The following is a 17369-nucleotide window of genomic DNA, read 5'->3' as shown; positions in this document are numbered from 1 at the left end:
TATGATTGGTTGGCAGGAACCACCCAATCATGCTCCAGATATAAGTGAATCCACAACCTGATTGGCTTACAGTAGAATTCCAGAATTAGCCAATCATGTGCAGCCCATTGTGTAAATAATGTATATAAAGCAGATACTTTGACGGGACTTTCATTCATTCCTCCTCACCACTATGAGCTGAATAAAGAGCATGAAATCACTTTGCGACTCTGAGTATATTTCAATAAAGTATTAGTTTATTTCTTTATTTTAAAAAATCAGACAATCAGGAAAGCAAAGGGACTTTGTTCCTATTCCAAGAGAAACATTTCCTTAAAGGTTCTCTTTTAAATTCTCAATGATTTTATAATACATTCGATCAGCAGCATCAAGACCAAACACAAAATCCAGATGATTCCACTCAGGAATATATTCGTGGTAAAGAAGGTTTTTGATCTTGGGGATTAACATATTGACATCCTCAGGGCCAGAAAGCCAATCTTTTCCAGAACTCCAGACTATTGTTGTTACATTCATATTCCTTATATTGTATTCAGGAGGTTGAACCTTTAAAAAAGATTGAAAGAGAAAATGAGCTCAAATGAAACAGAATAAGATTTTAGCAAAGTTTTGTCCATTTTTTATGTGTAAGGGGAGGGGGAAGAAATGTAAAGAAATATTTCATAAAAGTTATGCACTGTTAAACAAGAAAAACCCTAATATGGTTTACAAAGGAGATTTTTTTAAAAAATCAATAAGAAGAGTTAACAACAATAATCTAATACTTCTGCAAAGTTAAAATAACAAAAAACAAAAAACAGATTGAGATCCTGTAGCGTTTTTTTATTAGCTTGTTTTACTTTAGTTGTTTGGTAAAAGGTACAGATTATTATTATTATTATTATTATTATTAAATTAATTTTAATCACTTCAATGTTTTAATCACTTCATCAGGCAGTGTAAGCCAGCTTACTCTCTTGAACAATCTGCTTTCTTTCTTTTGCCTTCTCACCCTTGCCCCATTGTCACCTGTCAGTTGCTTTTTAGAATAAATACAGCATGGCATTCAATGCTTTAAGGGCAGTGGAGATAGTAAGGGCATTTGCAAACTTTCAGTATTTTTATTTTCATTTTGGAACAAAATCTGAAAAAGTTGGAAAAGGCTCTACCTTGCCATAACGAGCTAGGTTGTCAAACAATCCATAATCATAAGCTTGGAGTTTACCACTAAGGACGCTCTGCAGATAGAAGAGAATCTCAAATGTATGCATGTATCAAGAAAAGTAACAATGGGAGAGGGGGAGGTTAATATTTCCAGTGGACCATACCTGCTTCCAATGGATTATATTCTGCACAGATGTTCCAGATGGGGCTTGGGCTGCATACACATCTATTCGGCTCTGAAAGATAAAACAGCTTCTTTTTCACAACCCCACCCAGGCATCGAAAAGGTTAAACAAGTGACTCAGAATAACAATATTTATAGGATTAGCTAAACGCGCATGCAGTGATGTACAGAACTGTGGCCTGACGACAGCTGAAATTTTGTGTATGATTGCAGTTTGTTCCCTTCTTGCCTCGACTGCTTAGACCAGTGATGGGGAACCTAGTGGACATCGTTGGATTCCCATCAGCCCCAGACAGCATGTTCAAAGGTCAGGAATCATGGGAATTGTAGTCCAATATCTGGATGACCGGAGGTCCTTGGTTTAGACAGAACCAGACAGATAATGTGTCTCTGTTTATCCAAGCCATGCACCATCTACTCAGTTGCATGTTCAGGCTCCTTCCTTGGTCTTTAAGTGGTCTATACTTGAGTGTGGCCATTGCTTTTCATAATACATGCGATTCAGGAGGAGTAGGTGGATGGAACAGATAGTCTTGAGAATGCAGAAGAGCATATATTAAAAAATTCTACTCACCAGGTTTAGGTTCTTCTCATTAAATCCACACAACATGAACAGGAGGTTGCCACAAATGGGGGCCAATAAGTTTCGGCTGCAAAATTCAGCAGCAATCGAAGAACCAAAAAAAGTTTTTGGTAAAAATTCTTTCATTCCAAACATGGCCTGCAAAATTTCAAAGTGACACTTGTGTTAAGGATACGGAATCCTTGTTATTCCAGTTCCGTAGAGTGATAATATGATCTAAAAAGTCCCAAATTATAAGCACTTAAGATAGGCCAGGCACAGACACTGCTCTGCATGGCAAATGTCTCTAGTTTAAGTACTATTGGAATGCGATGAAATGTGGGCCTTAAGACAGCCCTTCTAATAGACAATATTATCTATTAATTGATTACGATACGATATCTTTATTGTCATTGTCCCTTGCGGAACAATGAAATTGAAAATTGAAAATTTCATTGCTATAAATTGAAATTGAAAATTGAAAATTAAAATTTTGGAAAGGCATCTGCACGTGGATTCCAGTGCAAATGAAAATACAAACATTTGTACAATATTAAAACAACAACGTTCAGTGTAATGCGGTAAAATCTAAAGTAATTGTACATCATATATGAAGGACAATCCTAAAGTCCTGAAAAGTTAAAGACCAAGAGTGGCAGGAACAAAGTGAGGTTGGGGCAGGACTTAAAGCAGACAGAATGCACCTCAATGGAGATGCAAATCATCCCCTCCCTGGTCAGCAGATTTGATGGAGTGTGAGGAAACAATCCTCCTCCTTCTCAGCTGACCTGCACAGATCAGCTGACCTGCACTGTGTATCCTGTGTGTGCATGGGATAAGTGTGTGAGCAAGAGTGTGAGGTGGCCACACCCACTGCTGACCACAACCGCTGTTGGCATGGGGCCCCTCAGAGGCTTAGCCATGCGTGAATGTGGTCCTCAAGTCAAAAACATATAGCCAGTGCTGAGTTAAACCAACGGTCTGCCTAGTTTACAAGGCAAAGTTGTCCACTGATGCACTTTTTTCACGGGGCCACTGCAAGGTTTAATAAGGGCCTGGCCAAAGTGCCCTCTGGTGGTGCCCTTTCACAGCCTCCCAGTTGTTTCACCCGAAGCTTACCAAGAGATGGGTGTTGGCAGTGGCAGGCAGCAGAGGAAATGGGCAGCTGCGGTGAAGGCACTGCAGACCTAGCCACCCGATACTACGACTGCCGCCATGCTTCACTTCACAGCACCAGGCCACAGAGAAAAAAAGAGGCTGACCTCAGCTCCAATGCTTGCCCAACCCACGTCAGGTGTTGATGCCCAGCCTGCCAGGCATCACACAGTGCTAAAGGGTAAGGAGTTGCTCTCGTGGTTCTTAGGCCGCAGCAGCACTAAACTGTTTACCACTACAGGGTATTCCGCTCTGGATCTGTATAGTGAAGACTCAGAAGAACGGCATACCTTGATTTGCACTTCATGAAGCAGAGAGAGCTTTGCCAGGGGAGTTTTAGCATATTTAACTGTGGCAACGGGAGCCAAGGCAATGTACAGCTTGATTTTTGCAGCCAGTCGAGGATTGGTAGAAAAAGCTATAAAAGCTGAGGGGAAGAAAGAGGAGAGAGGAACAGGTTTTGTCATCAAAGAAAGGAACTATTGGGGGGGGGGAGTTTAATGGTAAAGTTGAAGAACTGGTTTGTTGACATTTTAGCTTCTAGGGACAAGGCAAAGCCAGGACCCCACACCCCACCCATCACACAACTACAAGCAAACAAGTTTAGCAAAATTGTCATCTACAACTTCATATTTCACTGCATGTGGCTATGCAGAGTGAATGTAAATAGGAACCTTTAAATAGGTTGCAATTCTAGGCTTGCCTATTTGGAAATAAGTTTTACGTGTACCTGTTGGTCAAGTTGCAAGCTTTTGAACTTACCAATGGTGGTTCCTTGTGAATGGCCAATATAAAACAGTTGTTTCTGTCCAGTTTTCTGCAGAATATAATCTATAGATGCCGGAAGGTCATATTTTGCCATCTGATCAAAGCTGGGGGGGAAATATTATCCACATTAAGCTGGCTTCATGGGGATAACAAAGGACTTTCCAGACTCTTTGAATTCCAGAATGTTATGTCAGGACTATTATCTTCCCATTTGCACTGTGCTCAGTAACTACAGATACTCTGAGGTTACTGAGAGAAGAGGGCCTAACATTATGATCTTTTCAGCACAATAGATGCTGATGTGATCAATGCATTCTCCAATGTGGGGCTGTCTGTAATGAGAGCTTTATAGCTGGGACAGGAATGCTGCTGCCAGACTGCACACTTTTGCTGTGCAACAATCAGGTTACCTGAATTCCCAGAACTCCACTGATCTGGGTGAAAGAAAGTGATGTCTTCTGGACCAGCTGTTCCCTCGGCTGTTTCCTAGCCAAACATCATAGCCAGCATCAGCTAGCATGAATGCCAGGCTGTTATGAGGAAGGTTTTGGAACCAGTTTGCAGCATCTACAAGCAAGCCATGCTGCAGAAATACTACTGGTCTTGGCCCTGAAAGAAAGGAAAACAATCTGGGGGATGCTTTGACTGGGCCCATTTTTATGACACAGTAATTTTCCACAGGTGCAGCTTCAACTTGCACACACAGTATATCAGGGACAGGGAAAGAATTTGGATAAATGTCTTCAGAACATGAGAAGATTCTTGTATGATTGGCATGTTCATTTGTTTACTATTTAATAGCACATCCAAGGACAGATGATAAAGTGAGTTGAAATTTTACATTCCTCTTCCTAAAAGGACAGGATATTTAGCACATGCCACCCGTCTACTGTTGAAACGCATCAATAGTATCCTCATCTTCCATTTCCAACTGTGCAGGTGTATCAGTTTCATTAACTGGTCGTCCATCAAGTCTGAATCTAAACTGTCTCATTGACAAACCCTGCCTCTCACAATAGGCCTTCATTACTTCATTACTTAGTGGTGTGTTGCATTTTGTTTTACTTTTAAATTGATATGGTCATTATCCGTTTTTCCTTGGGCTTCTCTTAGGACATGGTGTCGCGTCAGGCAGGGACCTCTCAAGGAGCCAGTCCACGCATGCTCGGAGCCCCCATCTTCCTGCACTCTCCTCTCCCGCCCACTTTCTGGCCTCCCATCATTATCTTTGAATTTTGGCAAGCTCAAAGGCAATGATGTTGGAGGATTCCACAGGAAACAGAAGCAGAAATTGTTGATATTCACTTCTTAGTCCCATGTCCAGAGCAGAAATCAATCCAGCAAATACAACTGGCATTTGCTGTTGTTTTCAGTCCACAAATGATATGTAATTGATTACTACACACACACACACACACACACACACACACGACTTGCATTTCCTCTGCATTTAAATAAATGGTGTGGAATAATGTAACAATAAAATGATTACCTCTGTAATTATGTAAAATTCTGCCAGAGGACAGTGAAAGGAATAACTTAGTTTTGTCAGAAGCTGAACTGCAGAATGGAAACAGTGCTGAATGCAATGAATGCAGGTCATAATTGAAATTGATGATTTTTTACATCACCACTCAATGGTAACTTTTGTCCTGTAATATATCACTTGCTGCTATATTAGATTATGGATCTATTGCTAAATACATATCTAGAAAAGTCTGTATGTCTATTGTAACTACTGGCTGCAAATATTTTGACATGCTCTATCTGAGCTAACCTGTCCCCAGTAGCAGTGATGCCACTCTAATTTTTAACCCCAATTTCAGTGCCCCAGACATGCACAGAGAAGGGTCAGATGAGTGGGAGTGGGGAGCAGAGGAAAGTTGAGCAATTTTAAAATCCAGGAGGCAAACTAGATATTTATACACAGATTGAAGGGAGGGGGAAATGATTCCCCCTTTAAAAGCATATTAATTCTTAAGCATTGTTAAGTCTTAATGGAAATCAAGCAAATAAGAATTTATAGTACAAACTCGTGCCTGGGTCCGGCCTGTCAGCTCTGCCATGTGGAATTCTGAAGATGGTAAGTATATAGCCATCGTCTGTCGTGACATCATGTTCTTCAGCAGGGTATTCCCAGTACTCGATGAGTGATTTCTACAGGGACACACACAATATTTAAAATCAGTTTGAGAAGCTTTAAAAGGCTCTGCTACAAGTAAGTATTGTAAGTATTCTGTCACAGCTCATAGGGTCTGGAGGAGGAGTAAAATCCAGACACAGCCATGTGAATGAGAGCACGCCTTGCTCATGCATTCCCTTCTTTTTCACTTCCTCTCACATCTTTGACAGTGTTGTGGGAGGCAGGAAAGGAGCATACCATGTATGGGGAAGGGGGAAGAAAAGAATCTGCCTCACCCTCTTTGTACAGAACAATGGTAGTAATAATCTGGCCCTCACCCATCCCTCATAACGTTTCTTTTTAGGGATGCTTCTCTTTTTCCAATGATAATAATCATTGTGGCCCCTAGAAGCTTTCCAACTCGTGTGTCCCCTGGAGTAGATCTGAGCTCAGTCAGCGTGAAATGATGTTTGGCAGAGAACGTCACACATTTTGTGGGCTGAACCCATTTAACTGATCCCCTAATGGGCTTCTCTCATTCTGTGTCTTGAGGAACATTCCCTGCTTTACATTACTTACCGCATTTAAAGTGGCTTCATAATCAACCGATCTATCCCCAATAAGTCCATGAGCTAATGCAGAGCCATAAACCAAGCAGATGAGAATGGAAGCCCACGACATCGTCTGTTTGCCTGTTGGGAATGGATCTTAATTAGCACACCCAAATTTGATGAGTTTGAGCTAACTTCACATGCGTCAATGTTATGCGTACTCAAGGCTTCTAAAGCGTCATAAATCGGGTCATTGCACTTCAGGTAAGTCGACAGTGTTTTCAAAGAAAGAAGTGAATTAACTGCTCTTAGGAGCACCGTCCTGGGACGCAGGTGGCACTGTGGGTTAAACCACAGAGCCTTGGACTTGCCGATCAGAAGTCGGCGGTTCGAATCCCTGCGATGGGGTGAGCTCCCGTTGCTCGGTCCCTGCTCCTGCCAACCTAGCAGTTCGAAAGCACGTCAAAGTGCAAGTAGATAAATAGGTACCGCTCCGGCGGGAAGATAAACGGCATTTCCGTGCACTGCTCTGGTTCGCCAGAAGCTGCTTCGTCATGCTGGCCACATGACCCGGAAGCTGTACGCCGGCTCCCTCGGCCAATAAAGCGAGATGAACGCCGCAACCCCAGAGTCGGTCACAACTGGACCTAATGGTCAGGGGTCCCTTTACCTTTACCTTTTAGGAACACCATCCTAGACAGAAATCAACACTCAGCAGATAAGAAGTATTGCAATGTTGGCCACTTATTAAAGTTTGCAAGAACAAAGAAATTAACAGTACCTCCAATTTGGTCCCCTTCTGCAGTAACAAAAATAAACAAAGCACTTCCTGTCAAATAACATGTTACATTAGCTGCGTATCTGTGCCTTTAGGTTTCTACCCTTCCCCCTACACAGCAGCAAACCAGATCAGCAATAGGGAAAAATAAGTTCTCATCGAAGTGAAAATTAGAGGGGTTTTTCCTCAATGCAGATTGTAGGCACTGAGGGGTCGGTTGGGTGGTCTGAACCAGGACTGCAGCAGGTGGGTTAAAGTCACCCTAACACCATGCTAGGGTCCCTATCTGCATCAGGGTCCCTATGCTTACTATCTGTGTAAAACAAACAAACCAGCCCTGCATTTAAAGGCACAGATATGGAGCTAAACGTACCATATCGTTTGGCCCTTGTATGAAACATGGCTACCGCTGCAACTCAAGTTTTCTCCATCCATATACATTTTCCACATTATATATCATAGGTCTCTCTTCTGCAGTAGGCAGCGACCATCAGTTTTCTGTCAATCTGCCCCTCTCTGTGTAGAGAGAGGACATTTTCTACACCTTTATCAGCAGAATCCATGTGCTGTACACATTGTGTGTGAACGATAAATCTAGTATTAAAAACATCTTCGATCTAACCGTATGCACACTTATACACACCCTGGACAGTTCCGAGAACCTTACCTCTGAAGATCCAATGCTTCGAAATGGTTCAACTGCAAAAACAGCAGCACCTGCAAAAGTCAGAAAACGCAAGTAAACCTAATGAAGGGCAGAGCTAAAACATTTAAGGGCAGAGCTAAAACATTTAAGATGGCAAAGGGGAGCCACAGTTCTCTCACTACATACCGTTTAGAATAAACTGTGTCTCTTGTTGACCGAGCCTTTCTAATATATAAACTGTAGAGCTCAGGGGCTAGGGAGGGGAGAAGAATGCAGGGGTGACATAAATAACTGTGACACTGTCTTGGCTATCAAAAGACAACAAGCCACTTGAGATAAGATCTTCTTACAGTTTAAGCAACCACTTGGGTCGGTTCTGCTTACATCCCCCTTTCCTCCTCCCAAAAAATATTTAAGTACACTTTTAAAAAATGATACATCTAACATCTTTACAGGGTCCCAGTTAACCTTCATGAAAAGGTTAGCTCATAAATCAGAGCAGTTGCGTGCTTTCCTAAGCTATTGTGAAACAGCTACGCAAATTACGTTTGGACAGCCAATTAATTGTTGGCTTCCAGAGGCTATTTTGAAAGTTTTTGTCAAACAAGGTTAATGTTAATCTCAAAGTTAATTTTAGGATTAACATTAATCTTAAAGCTAATCTTAAAAAAGCAGGGTTTGTATAAATAAGAGAATGAAGAAATCAGTAAATCATGCTGTTTCAAAATCACAGCCTTGTGGTGATCCTTCAGTGGAATGGGGAAACTCTGCGAGGGTTTCCCCCTGTTCTTACCTGTGGACAACTGGTGGGATAAGGATGTGTCAGTAAGGTCAGACATCTGCCCAGGCTGACAGCCCAGGCACTAGCATTCAGTGCACTGCCAAGTTGCACCCCTACAACTGACTGCCACGCCAGACATAGCATTGGACTATTACCTTTGCACCATGTACAAAGCACTTTTTTTAAAATGGGGGGAAAGAAGCAAAGGTTCAGCCAGAGCAGTAAACAGCTGCTGGTGGTGGTGCTAAGCAAACTCAGCTAAGTCAGTTAAAAAAAAAAACCCTGCTGCAATGCCCCCACCTACCAAACGTCAAAATGAGGGTAGCCTTCACATCGGCAAGATTAATTGTCCTTCCATGAGCAGATTGGATGGGCTGAAACAAAGGAATTCCTAAGAAGGACAGAGCTTGTGGTTTAGTCAATAGAAGATATAATTCATGAATGCCCTTTTTATAATGATCTTAGAAACAATTGCAGGTATATTTACCCATTGTTAAGATCACGGAAGGGAAGCTGATCCCTAGCAAAGACCTGTTTTCTGCTGTCTGATGTAGTATATACTTCAGAATATCTAAGTTTCCTGCTTCAAAAAAATCTGTGCTATTAAATTTCAAATTTCCTGCTTCAAAAAAAACTGTGCTATTAAATTTAAAAATTAAGAAGCAGAAATGTAATTCTCAATAATAATAATAATAATAATAATAATACTTTTGTTATTGTTTTCATGTGTAGAATGGCTGTCTGCTAACACACAATAAACTAACTTGACTTAGCCCAGTCTTTCTGTGTGGCCTTCTTGCTCTTCTGCCGTCTATTCATCACTACACCATTTCAGGTCATAGACTCCAGGGGTTGGGGCTGCTGAGGTCCAGCGGGCAGCAACACAGAGGAGCAGCAACCGTAGTGCCAAGGATTAAGTCATCCCAAGCCCCAGCCTGATCGAGTCAACCCAGCCCAACCAGGCTGTGCGTCTGCAGGTACTGAGATTCTTGTCTGGACCTGTGAAAACCTGGAACAAACCTCTGCCTTAAAGATATGTTGTTGGCATCCGTCTGTCGCAGGCAACGATGGAGGCAGCGCCTCTGGGGGTGAAGTCAAACTTCGGGCGCAGGCTGTAGCAGAGCCCCATGTCTCGCGGAACCGACGAGCTGTGCGCGCGTCCGGGCTGAAGGCATCCGGCAGGCAGCAGCTCTCAGCACTCGCCGTGGTCCCCGCGCGTCAGGGCCACGGAGAGCGCGCCAGACAGCCCCTCCTCACAGCCCTGCCGCCGCCGCCATGCTGCTGCAGCTGCTGGGGCATGTTGCATTTTCCTCGCCTCTCTGCCCTCCTCCTCCGGGCAAGCGGCGTCATTTGGTCGGCAGCGCCAGCGGCAACTCGCCTCAGATCACCTGACATGGACCCGCCGCCGCCGCCGTGGCTACCTTACCATAAATACCCCAGCCCAGGGAGCAGCAAGAAGAAGCTGGCAGCGGCGGCAGGTTAGGGGTTAGGGGCGCAAATTACTTGCCTTGCCCCGGGTGCTGACAACCCACGCTACGCCGCTGGATGGTTGTAGCACCCGCTGCGGCTGTAGAGATGGACATATGGGAAAGACATGTTTTGTTGCAGCTGGGGCAAATGAAGACACCTGGTTGTGGTGATTCGGATGCCCTATGGCATTTCTTTGCGCTCCCCCAGCAGTCATTCCACTTCTGGTCACTGCCATGTATACACGACCTGACTGTCTCCAGGCACTGCGGTTGTCTGCATGGGGTTCTTACATGGTGGGGTTGATGTTGCCAGCCTTCATGTCCCGCTTGCAGACATCTTTGCAACACACGGTTGGTCTGCCCAACGGGCCTTGAAAAATAAAATTGCTAGTATCACAATGCTTTTATATACGATCCGATACTATAAACTTTATTGTCATTGTCCCATACACAACAACAAAATTGAAAAAATCTACATCAGACATTCAAAAACCAACAAGCCTGCTATCCCAGCTATCCCAGCCTGGTTAACCCCCTAAAAACTCTGATACCCCATAATTAAATACAATGTACTCCCACAAAGACTACCTTACACTGCGTCTAAAACCAAAATCACATTTGGACTTCCGGGTCGGCGCCATCGCCGAATGGCGGACTCCCTCCGAGCTCCGGAGGGAGTCTGCTCGGCAGGGGCTGGGTTCTACCGTGCCGGCAACGCGGGGACCCTCAAAAACCATGGGCGCTGAAACCCATGGGCATGGTGACTCGGCTGGCACCATTTGCGCCCCCCCCCGACCACGCGAAGGAGCCTTTTTAAAGGCTGCGGAGCGGGTGACGGGGGGGGGGTGGTGCTGTGAGTCCTCCGCTTCCCCTGCCGAGCGAAGCCGCATGCCATTTGGCGGAGAGCGCTGACTTCTTCCATTGAAAATCTGGACTTAAAAGAATAACCCGTGAGTAATTGGAACTTGGATTAAAAAGGGGAATAAATTTTTTCTTAAATTCGGAGCGAGCGGGGGAGGTATAAAAAGGAAGTCAACCTCCCCCCTGTTGTAGAGGAGCTAAAGCAAAGGACCTCACAACTAAGATCGAGCGCAACCTTTTCTTTTGATAAAGATATTAATTTCGCGATGGAAAATTATAAGCTGGGCTGGAGGAGAAGAGTGGAATGTGAATTAAAATACAACCCCCCCCCCGGAAGCCCCGGGAGCGATCCGTGAGAGCGCCTGGAGAGGAGAAATAGAGGTTTTGACAGCTGTCAAAGGAGCTGCCAAAACTGAAGAACAAAAAGAGAACTTTGTTACGAGGACTTTGCTGGTTACATTTGCTATAAATTGGATATAAACTGTTTAAAACAAGGAATAATAAGTTACTTTGACTGGTGGGTGAGATCGGGAATGAAACTGAGTTACTATAATCCCTCTAGAGGAGCTGTGGGTTATTACAAGTATCGCTGGCATGGAATTTGAATCGGACATTTTATCTCCTGGGAAACTGCAGAAATGGAACACTATTTTGTCTATAGAGGTCTACACACTAAAGGAGACAATAGATTTATCTATTGAAGAATGGAAGGGACTTGGCGTAATGCTTTGTTCCTGAATAACAAAGCCTCTGTAGAGGAATTACAAGCTTTTTGGAATTAGAACATTTGTGCAGGAGAGCAGGGGGGAAAAAAGAAAAAAAAAAGAGGAGAAGAGAGAACATCAAGAACAACAAGAAAAACAAGAACTGGACAAAGTTGGAAGATAGACCCTTTCTAAGATTGGACATTTGAAATTAAAGATGATTAAAAGACGGTAAAGATTACTAAAAAGACGGCAAAGCGGACTAGTGAAGGATTATGGCTTAGATTATGTTAGCATACCAGTTTGCAAGGTGGGGCAGAGAGAATTAAAGTCCTCGCAAATGCTTATCAGCATTTTGGTATGCACCTCTCCTAATATACCCATTTTTCTATGCACTTTCCCCAAATATAGATACAAATAGCCTTCCAGAGTGGGTGGGACAACCCAGTCAGATGGGTGGGGTACCTCAGCATCATCACTGCTACTGCTTCAAAGTGGTTTCCCCTAATATAATGCATTTTGTATGTTATTTTCAGAGATGCGGGTGGCGCTGTGGGTTAAACCACAGAGCCTAGGGCTTGCTGATCAGAAGGTTGGCGGTTCAAATCCCCGCGACAGGGTGAGCTCCCGTTGCTCGGTCCTGCTCCTGCCAACCTAGCAGTTCGAAAGCACATCAAAGTGCAAGTAGATAAATAGGTACCGCTCCAGCAGGAAGGTAAGCTACGTTTCTGTGCGCTGCTCTGGTTCTCCAGAAGTGGCTTAATCATGCTGGCCACATGACCGGAAGCTGTACGCTGGCTCCCTCGGCCAATAAAGTGAGATGAGCACTGCAACCCCAGAGTCGGTCACAACTGGACCTAATGGTCAGGGGCCCCTTTACCTTTTATGTTATTCTCACTAATATAAGCATATACCCTGGTGTGCATTTTTATACATATGGTTTGGCTATAGAGAACTGCACTGCAAATCTCGGAGAAGTTTGAATTTCCCAGGATGGCTGTGTCTTGTTTGCGCATTGTTTTGGAAAGTGAAAATAGGCCAGGTTCATCCTTAAATGTGAACTGCACCGTGCTGCCTTCCCATCCCCTAGCCCAATCAAAGAGTGCCAGCTTGTTCCATAATCATTCAGCTGTTTCTAAGGAAGTACGTTTTGGATTTCTAGTGCACATCCAGCATGCATATCTACACATTTTTGAAAAGGAAACAGGGTTGACACTTATTTCTGCACAAACAAAAGCAAGTACTTAATAAGCTGCCTTCAACAGCCTTTGAAGGTTGCAGCTACTCCATGCCACAGTTTCAAACTTGCTACAGTATTTACTTATTTGTTTTCTAAGAAATATTTATATACCACTAATTTGTTTTTTAAAAAATTGGAACAGTTTACAACAATTGTAGTTTTAAAAAAAGACACTGAAAATTTTTGCTTAAAAACAGAAACCAGGTAACTATTATTTGATACAAGTTACTTTGGTGCACATAATACTGATATCTAAACAGATTCTTTAGGAACTTTCAAATGGTTTCTGAAGTACAGTGGTACCTCTGGTTACATACGCTTCAGGTTACAGACTCCGCTAACCTAGAAATATTACCTCGGGCTAAGTACTTTGCTTCAGGATGAGAACAGAAATCATGCTCCAGCGGCGCAGCAGCAGCAGGAGGCCCCATTAGCTAAAGTGATGCTTCAGGTTAAGAACAGTTTCAGGTTAAGTACGGATCTCCGGAACAAATTAAGTACTTAACCTGAGGTACCACTGTATAGGCCTATAGGCCTCCAAATACCTGTGTTTAGCAGTCACAAGTGGAAACTCAGTCACTCAGTCCCTCCTCCTTTTTATTATAAACCATTACTGAACTTTAATAAGTAAATAAATTACCAAGCACAAAGTGTTGCCTTCCAGGACAAATGCACGTACAGATGTTAAGTCTTGTATGCAGTCATCCACGGAGCATTAAAACTGACTTGGGAAATATTTTACATTACACATTAAGCCCACATCTTGAGGGTTTTCCATAGGCTGCCATAGGTTGGCTGCCAGGATCCTGGATGAGATGGGCCTTTGGTCTGATCCCGCCATGTCTTCTTACATCAGGAATAGGGAACCTGTGGCGCTCCAGATGTTGCTGGCCTACAAATCTCATAATCTCTGACCACGGCCCTTGCTGGCTAGAGCTGATGCGAGTACAGAGTTCAGCATCTGCAAGGCCACAGTTTCCAAATTCCTACGCTGTGTGATATTGTGGTGTGCTCAAAAAACCCCGAATCAGACAAATCGGGTGTCACAAGGCCAGAGTAAAGAGCGAGCTTCTTCTTCACCCCAGGCTGTTCTCAATTTCAGGCGCTTCAAAATCTCGCTTTGCATGCCTTTTCCTTTGCAAATGCCGTCACTTTCGGTTAAAGTGTTGGTTCTTTGACATGTTCAATGGATATAGCTACCAAGCCAACCAAGTTTCTTTTGCAACCTCATTGCAACATAGTTGAGCGTTTGTAAATTTTTACAATTTTGAGAAAAGCTTGTGAAACAACCTGCTGTGGTCCATGTTTTATAAGCCTCTGCAAATTATCACTGCAGCTGTTAGGCCAGTTAGCAGGGTCACTGTAATTCAGATAAAGCATAAAAAATACCACCTTCTTTTGCAAGACTTTACAGTCCTCTCACATTTCTTGACATCCTTTTTTCTCTCTTTGTGTTTTCCAGAAATATCTCCAATTTGTGAAACTTCCGGCTTAGAGTTTATAAATGCAACCAATCAATCAATTTCAGCTCCTTCAGTGCTAGTTTCAACAAGAGTATAGTCATATTCTTGTTCTTCCATTTCTTTCTGTGCACAAAGGTATTTCAGGGGGGAACCCTCTTGCTTTACTTGCTCCTTAACTTTTTCTTAGCCTTTCATTTGCAGCACTGAACTCCAGACGGTAGCTTTTTATCACCCATAGCTCTCTAGAAAAATGAATACATTTTAAAATAAAATTAAGATATGACAGTAATGTATTTAAAATTAAGTAATTTTTCACATAGAACATAGTTGATTGGAATTTATGTTTCATCTCATATACAGTAAGTAAGCCCACGAATTACATGGGGGTTAGGTTCTGGGGATCACACCTAAAGCCAAAATCAGGTATAACCAAACACACTAGTTGCAATGGTGGGCAGGTTTGCCAAAGTTTTTTTAGCCAGATACCTGTCCTATCTCCACCCCCTTTTTATTTTTATGAACTTTTATTTTGCCAAGCACATAAAGCTGAATATGCACAAGTTAAATGCATGCAAGTTGAGGGTGTGTACCATATACCAACCCCCTTCCCCAACAATTCTAATGTATGAATTACTTCAAAAATGATAAAATTATCCAAAATAAAAGGAAAATATTTTCAGAAATTTATCAGATATAAAAACTAATCTGTATAAAGCTGCGCCTCTCAGAGGTCTCTGCCCTAGGCAACTGTCTAGCTGACCTAATTATAGCACTGGCCCTGTCTTCACCCTACAACGAAAACTAGGCTGTACGCACATTGAAATGTACTCCAGATCCACGGCACTCCCACCACTGGTATTTCAAGCTTAGTACACCTAACACCGGCCACAGCCCATGTGTATTCTATTACTTTCTTGAGAAATGCTACTGTTTCGATGCACTTTCCCTCAAACCAGTTTCCACCAGATGTGAAAATGTAAGCTGTGGCTGAGCTGACATGTGTACATTTGAGACACTGCTGCAAACTATGGTTTGCTCATCTCAAAGCAAGAAACATGCTTAATGCATCTGAGCTGTGAACTTTCCTTGGAACGTTTTAATGCATGTTATACTGAGTATTGTGAAATATTCTTAATATTGAGGTGTGTCAATATTACATATTAAGATGCTTCTGTAATTTATACATATATTATTATTATTTTTAAAAATCGCATGCATCTTTCATTATATTTCTTCGTTTCCAGTCAGGACAAGGCTGCCCAGGACCCCACCCATGAGGCAAGGGGAGGCAAGGTGACCTCAGGCGGCAGGATGCACAGCGGCAGCAGATCCTAATGTATATTTTGATTCCCCTGCTTGTTCCTGATTTTGATCTTCACTCCCCCTCCTTCTTCCCCTGTGGGGAGTGGGGCACTGTTTTGTGGTTTACCCCAGGTGCCAAAATGTCTTGGGCAGGCCCTGCGCCGGTAATTAAGTATGTAATTTGGTTCTGGTACGCAATCCAACTGAACAGGGAGCGGGGTGTGTTTTTGCACAAAACAGGGTTCCTATGCACGCTTCCTAACTTGGAGAAATTAAGGTCCTTTTCCTGCCTCCTCCACCGAGAAGGCCGGCTCTGAGGAACCTCCGCGCTCGCAGTGGCACCAGGACCGGGGAACAAGCTACCAAGCAGCGGTTGCCTTCGCGAGGAAGCAGCGCGATCTCCCTCTGCCGGCGGCCCGCTGCGAGTCGGCTCCGCCTCCCGGTTGCACAAGCAACTCAGGAAGAGGGGGAGAATTCCGCCCCCATCCGCCGGCCGGTCCTGCCATGGCGCGGGTTCTGATCGTGGGCGCGGGGCTGACGGGCAGCCTGTGCGCTGCGCTTTTGCGCAGGGAGCTGCCGCAGCGCCTCCTGCGCATCGTGCTGTGGGACAAGGCGCGCGGCGCAGGTGGGTCTCTCTCGTCTTCGGCTGTAGTAGAATTTAAAAAATAAAAATAAACCGGGCAGGCAGGCTGCGGGATCTGGGAAGGCTGGCAGGAAAGGTGCCCGGAATAAACGCGCCCAAGCTCCACTTCTCCACATGAGCACGCTGCAAAGTGTCCGCCTTAAACCTTTGGACGTTTACTCAGAGGCAAGTCCCACCGTGTTCCTTGGGACTTGCAGAGTCTGTGGCCGTCCTGCAGCGCAATTCTAAACTAAAAAAAAAAAGTTGAGCGAGTCCCGACAGTAGATGCGTTAAGCATAGCACACACGGCTTCAGGAGACGTCCTCCCATGCAGGGCTTATTTCCGAGGTAGCGCGCATTATACTCAAGGCTTGGATAAAGGTAGATCGGGATCTACTAATAGATCTGCGGCTGATTTGCCAGGGGAGCGTCAAGGATTTCTGACTCACCGTTTTAATAAAATGACGCACGCGCTTTCCAAATTAGACCGCAGAAAACTCGAGTTAACCAGACTCGATTTTTGGGTGGAAGAGCTGTTGTTGTGTTTTAACACTCTACATCGCTTAGGTATATTTATAGGTTTGTAGAGTCTGTCAGTCAATCAATCAATCAATCAATCAATCAATCAACGAATGCGTGTCCTTTGCACCTAGCTGCAGCTAGTGGATTTGGGGTGGAGGGAAAACACAAGAGCCCTGAAGTCTGTTCTCCCAAGATGTACACGATGAAAAATCCAATTCTGGACGAAGCTGGGGTTGTTGGGTCTTTATAACTTGGAACCGGATTCCTAAGCAGACAGCTTTAGGCAGCAATCCTATAGATGCACTTATCTGGGATTGAGCTCTTAATTGAGCGCTAGGCAACAAACCATCGCCCCTGCTCGGAATGACTTGACCATACCCCTGCCGCTTCCCAGTTACTAGGCGCCACTGGCTTATTTTGCCCCACGGAGGAAGCTGATTGGATACGCGCGGCTGTGCTTTAAAAAACTTCTTGTCTCCACGCACGTGATTTTTAA

The 17369-nt window shown here is 43.9% G+C and overlaps 2 protein-coding genes across 4 annotated transcripts in view; one reads left to right on the top strand and one right to left on the bottom strand.

Annotated features, from left to right (window-relative positions):
- Window positions 1-224: 224 nt before the first annotated feature.
- Window positions 225-8821, bottom strand: LOC307216288 (gastric triacylglycerol lipase-like). Of its 2 annotated transcripts, none has more exons than XM_079976442.1 (11): window positions 8703-8821; window positions 7931-7980; window positions 6514-6626; window positions 5846-5969; window positions 4223-4421; window positions 3807-3916; window positions 3335-3471; window positions 1902-2048; window positions 1308-1379; window positions 1149-1217; window positions 225-546 (listed from the first exon to the last, which is right to left on the bottom strand). In XM_079976442.1, the coding sequence occupies exons 3-11, from the start codon at window positions 6613-6615 to the stop codon at window positions 313-315; spliced, it is 1194 nt and encodes a 397-aa protein (XP_079832568.1). In that variant the 5' UTR covers window positions 6616-6626; window positions 7931-7980; window positions 8703-8821; the 3' UTR covers window positions 225-312. The 2 variants fall into 2 exon arrangements, with proteins under 2 accessions (XP_079832568.1, XP_079832569.1); XM_079976443.1 differs by lacking the exon at window positions 8703-8821 and adding an exon at window positions 8096-8155.
- Window positions 8822-16197: 7376 nt separating this feature from the next.
- Window positions 16198-17369, top strand: part of RNLS (renalase, FAD dependent amine oxidase) — a 98166-nt gene continuing 96994 nt past the window's right edge. For both annotated transcript variants that reach the window (XM_079976474.1, XM_079976473.1), the window contains exon 1: window positions 16198-16354. In XM_079976474.1, the coding sequence (XP_079832600.1) occupies window positions 16234-16354 (121 nt within the window). In that variant the 5' untranslated portion in view covers window positions 16198-16233. The remainder of the gene's footprint in view (window positions 16355-17369) is intronic.

The sequence above is a fragment of the Podarcis cretensis genome, assembly GCF_951804945.1.
Source record: "Podarcis cretensis genome assembly, chromosome: 5".
Taxonomy (NCBI): domain Eukaryota; kingdom Metazoa; phylum Chordata; class Lepidosauria; order Squamata; family Lacertidae; genus Podarcis; species Podarcis cretensis.
This window is presented reverse-complemented; position numbering and strand designations above follow the sequence as displayed.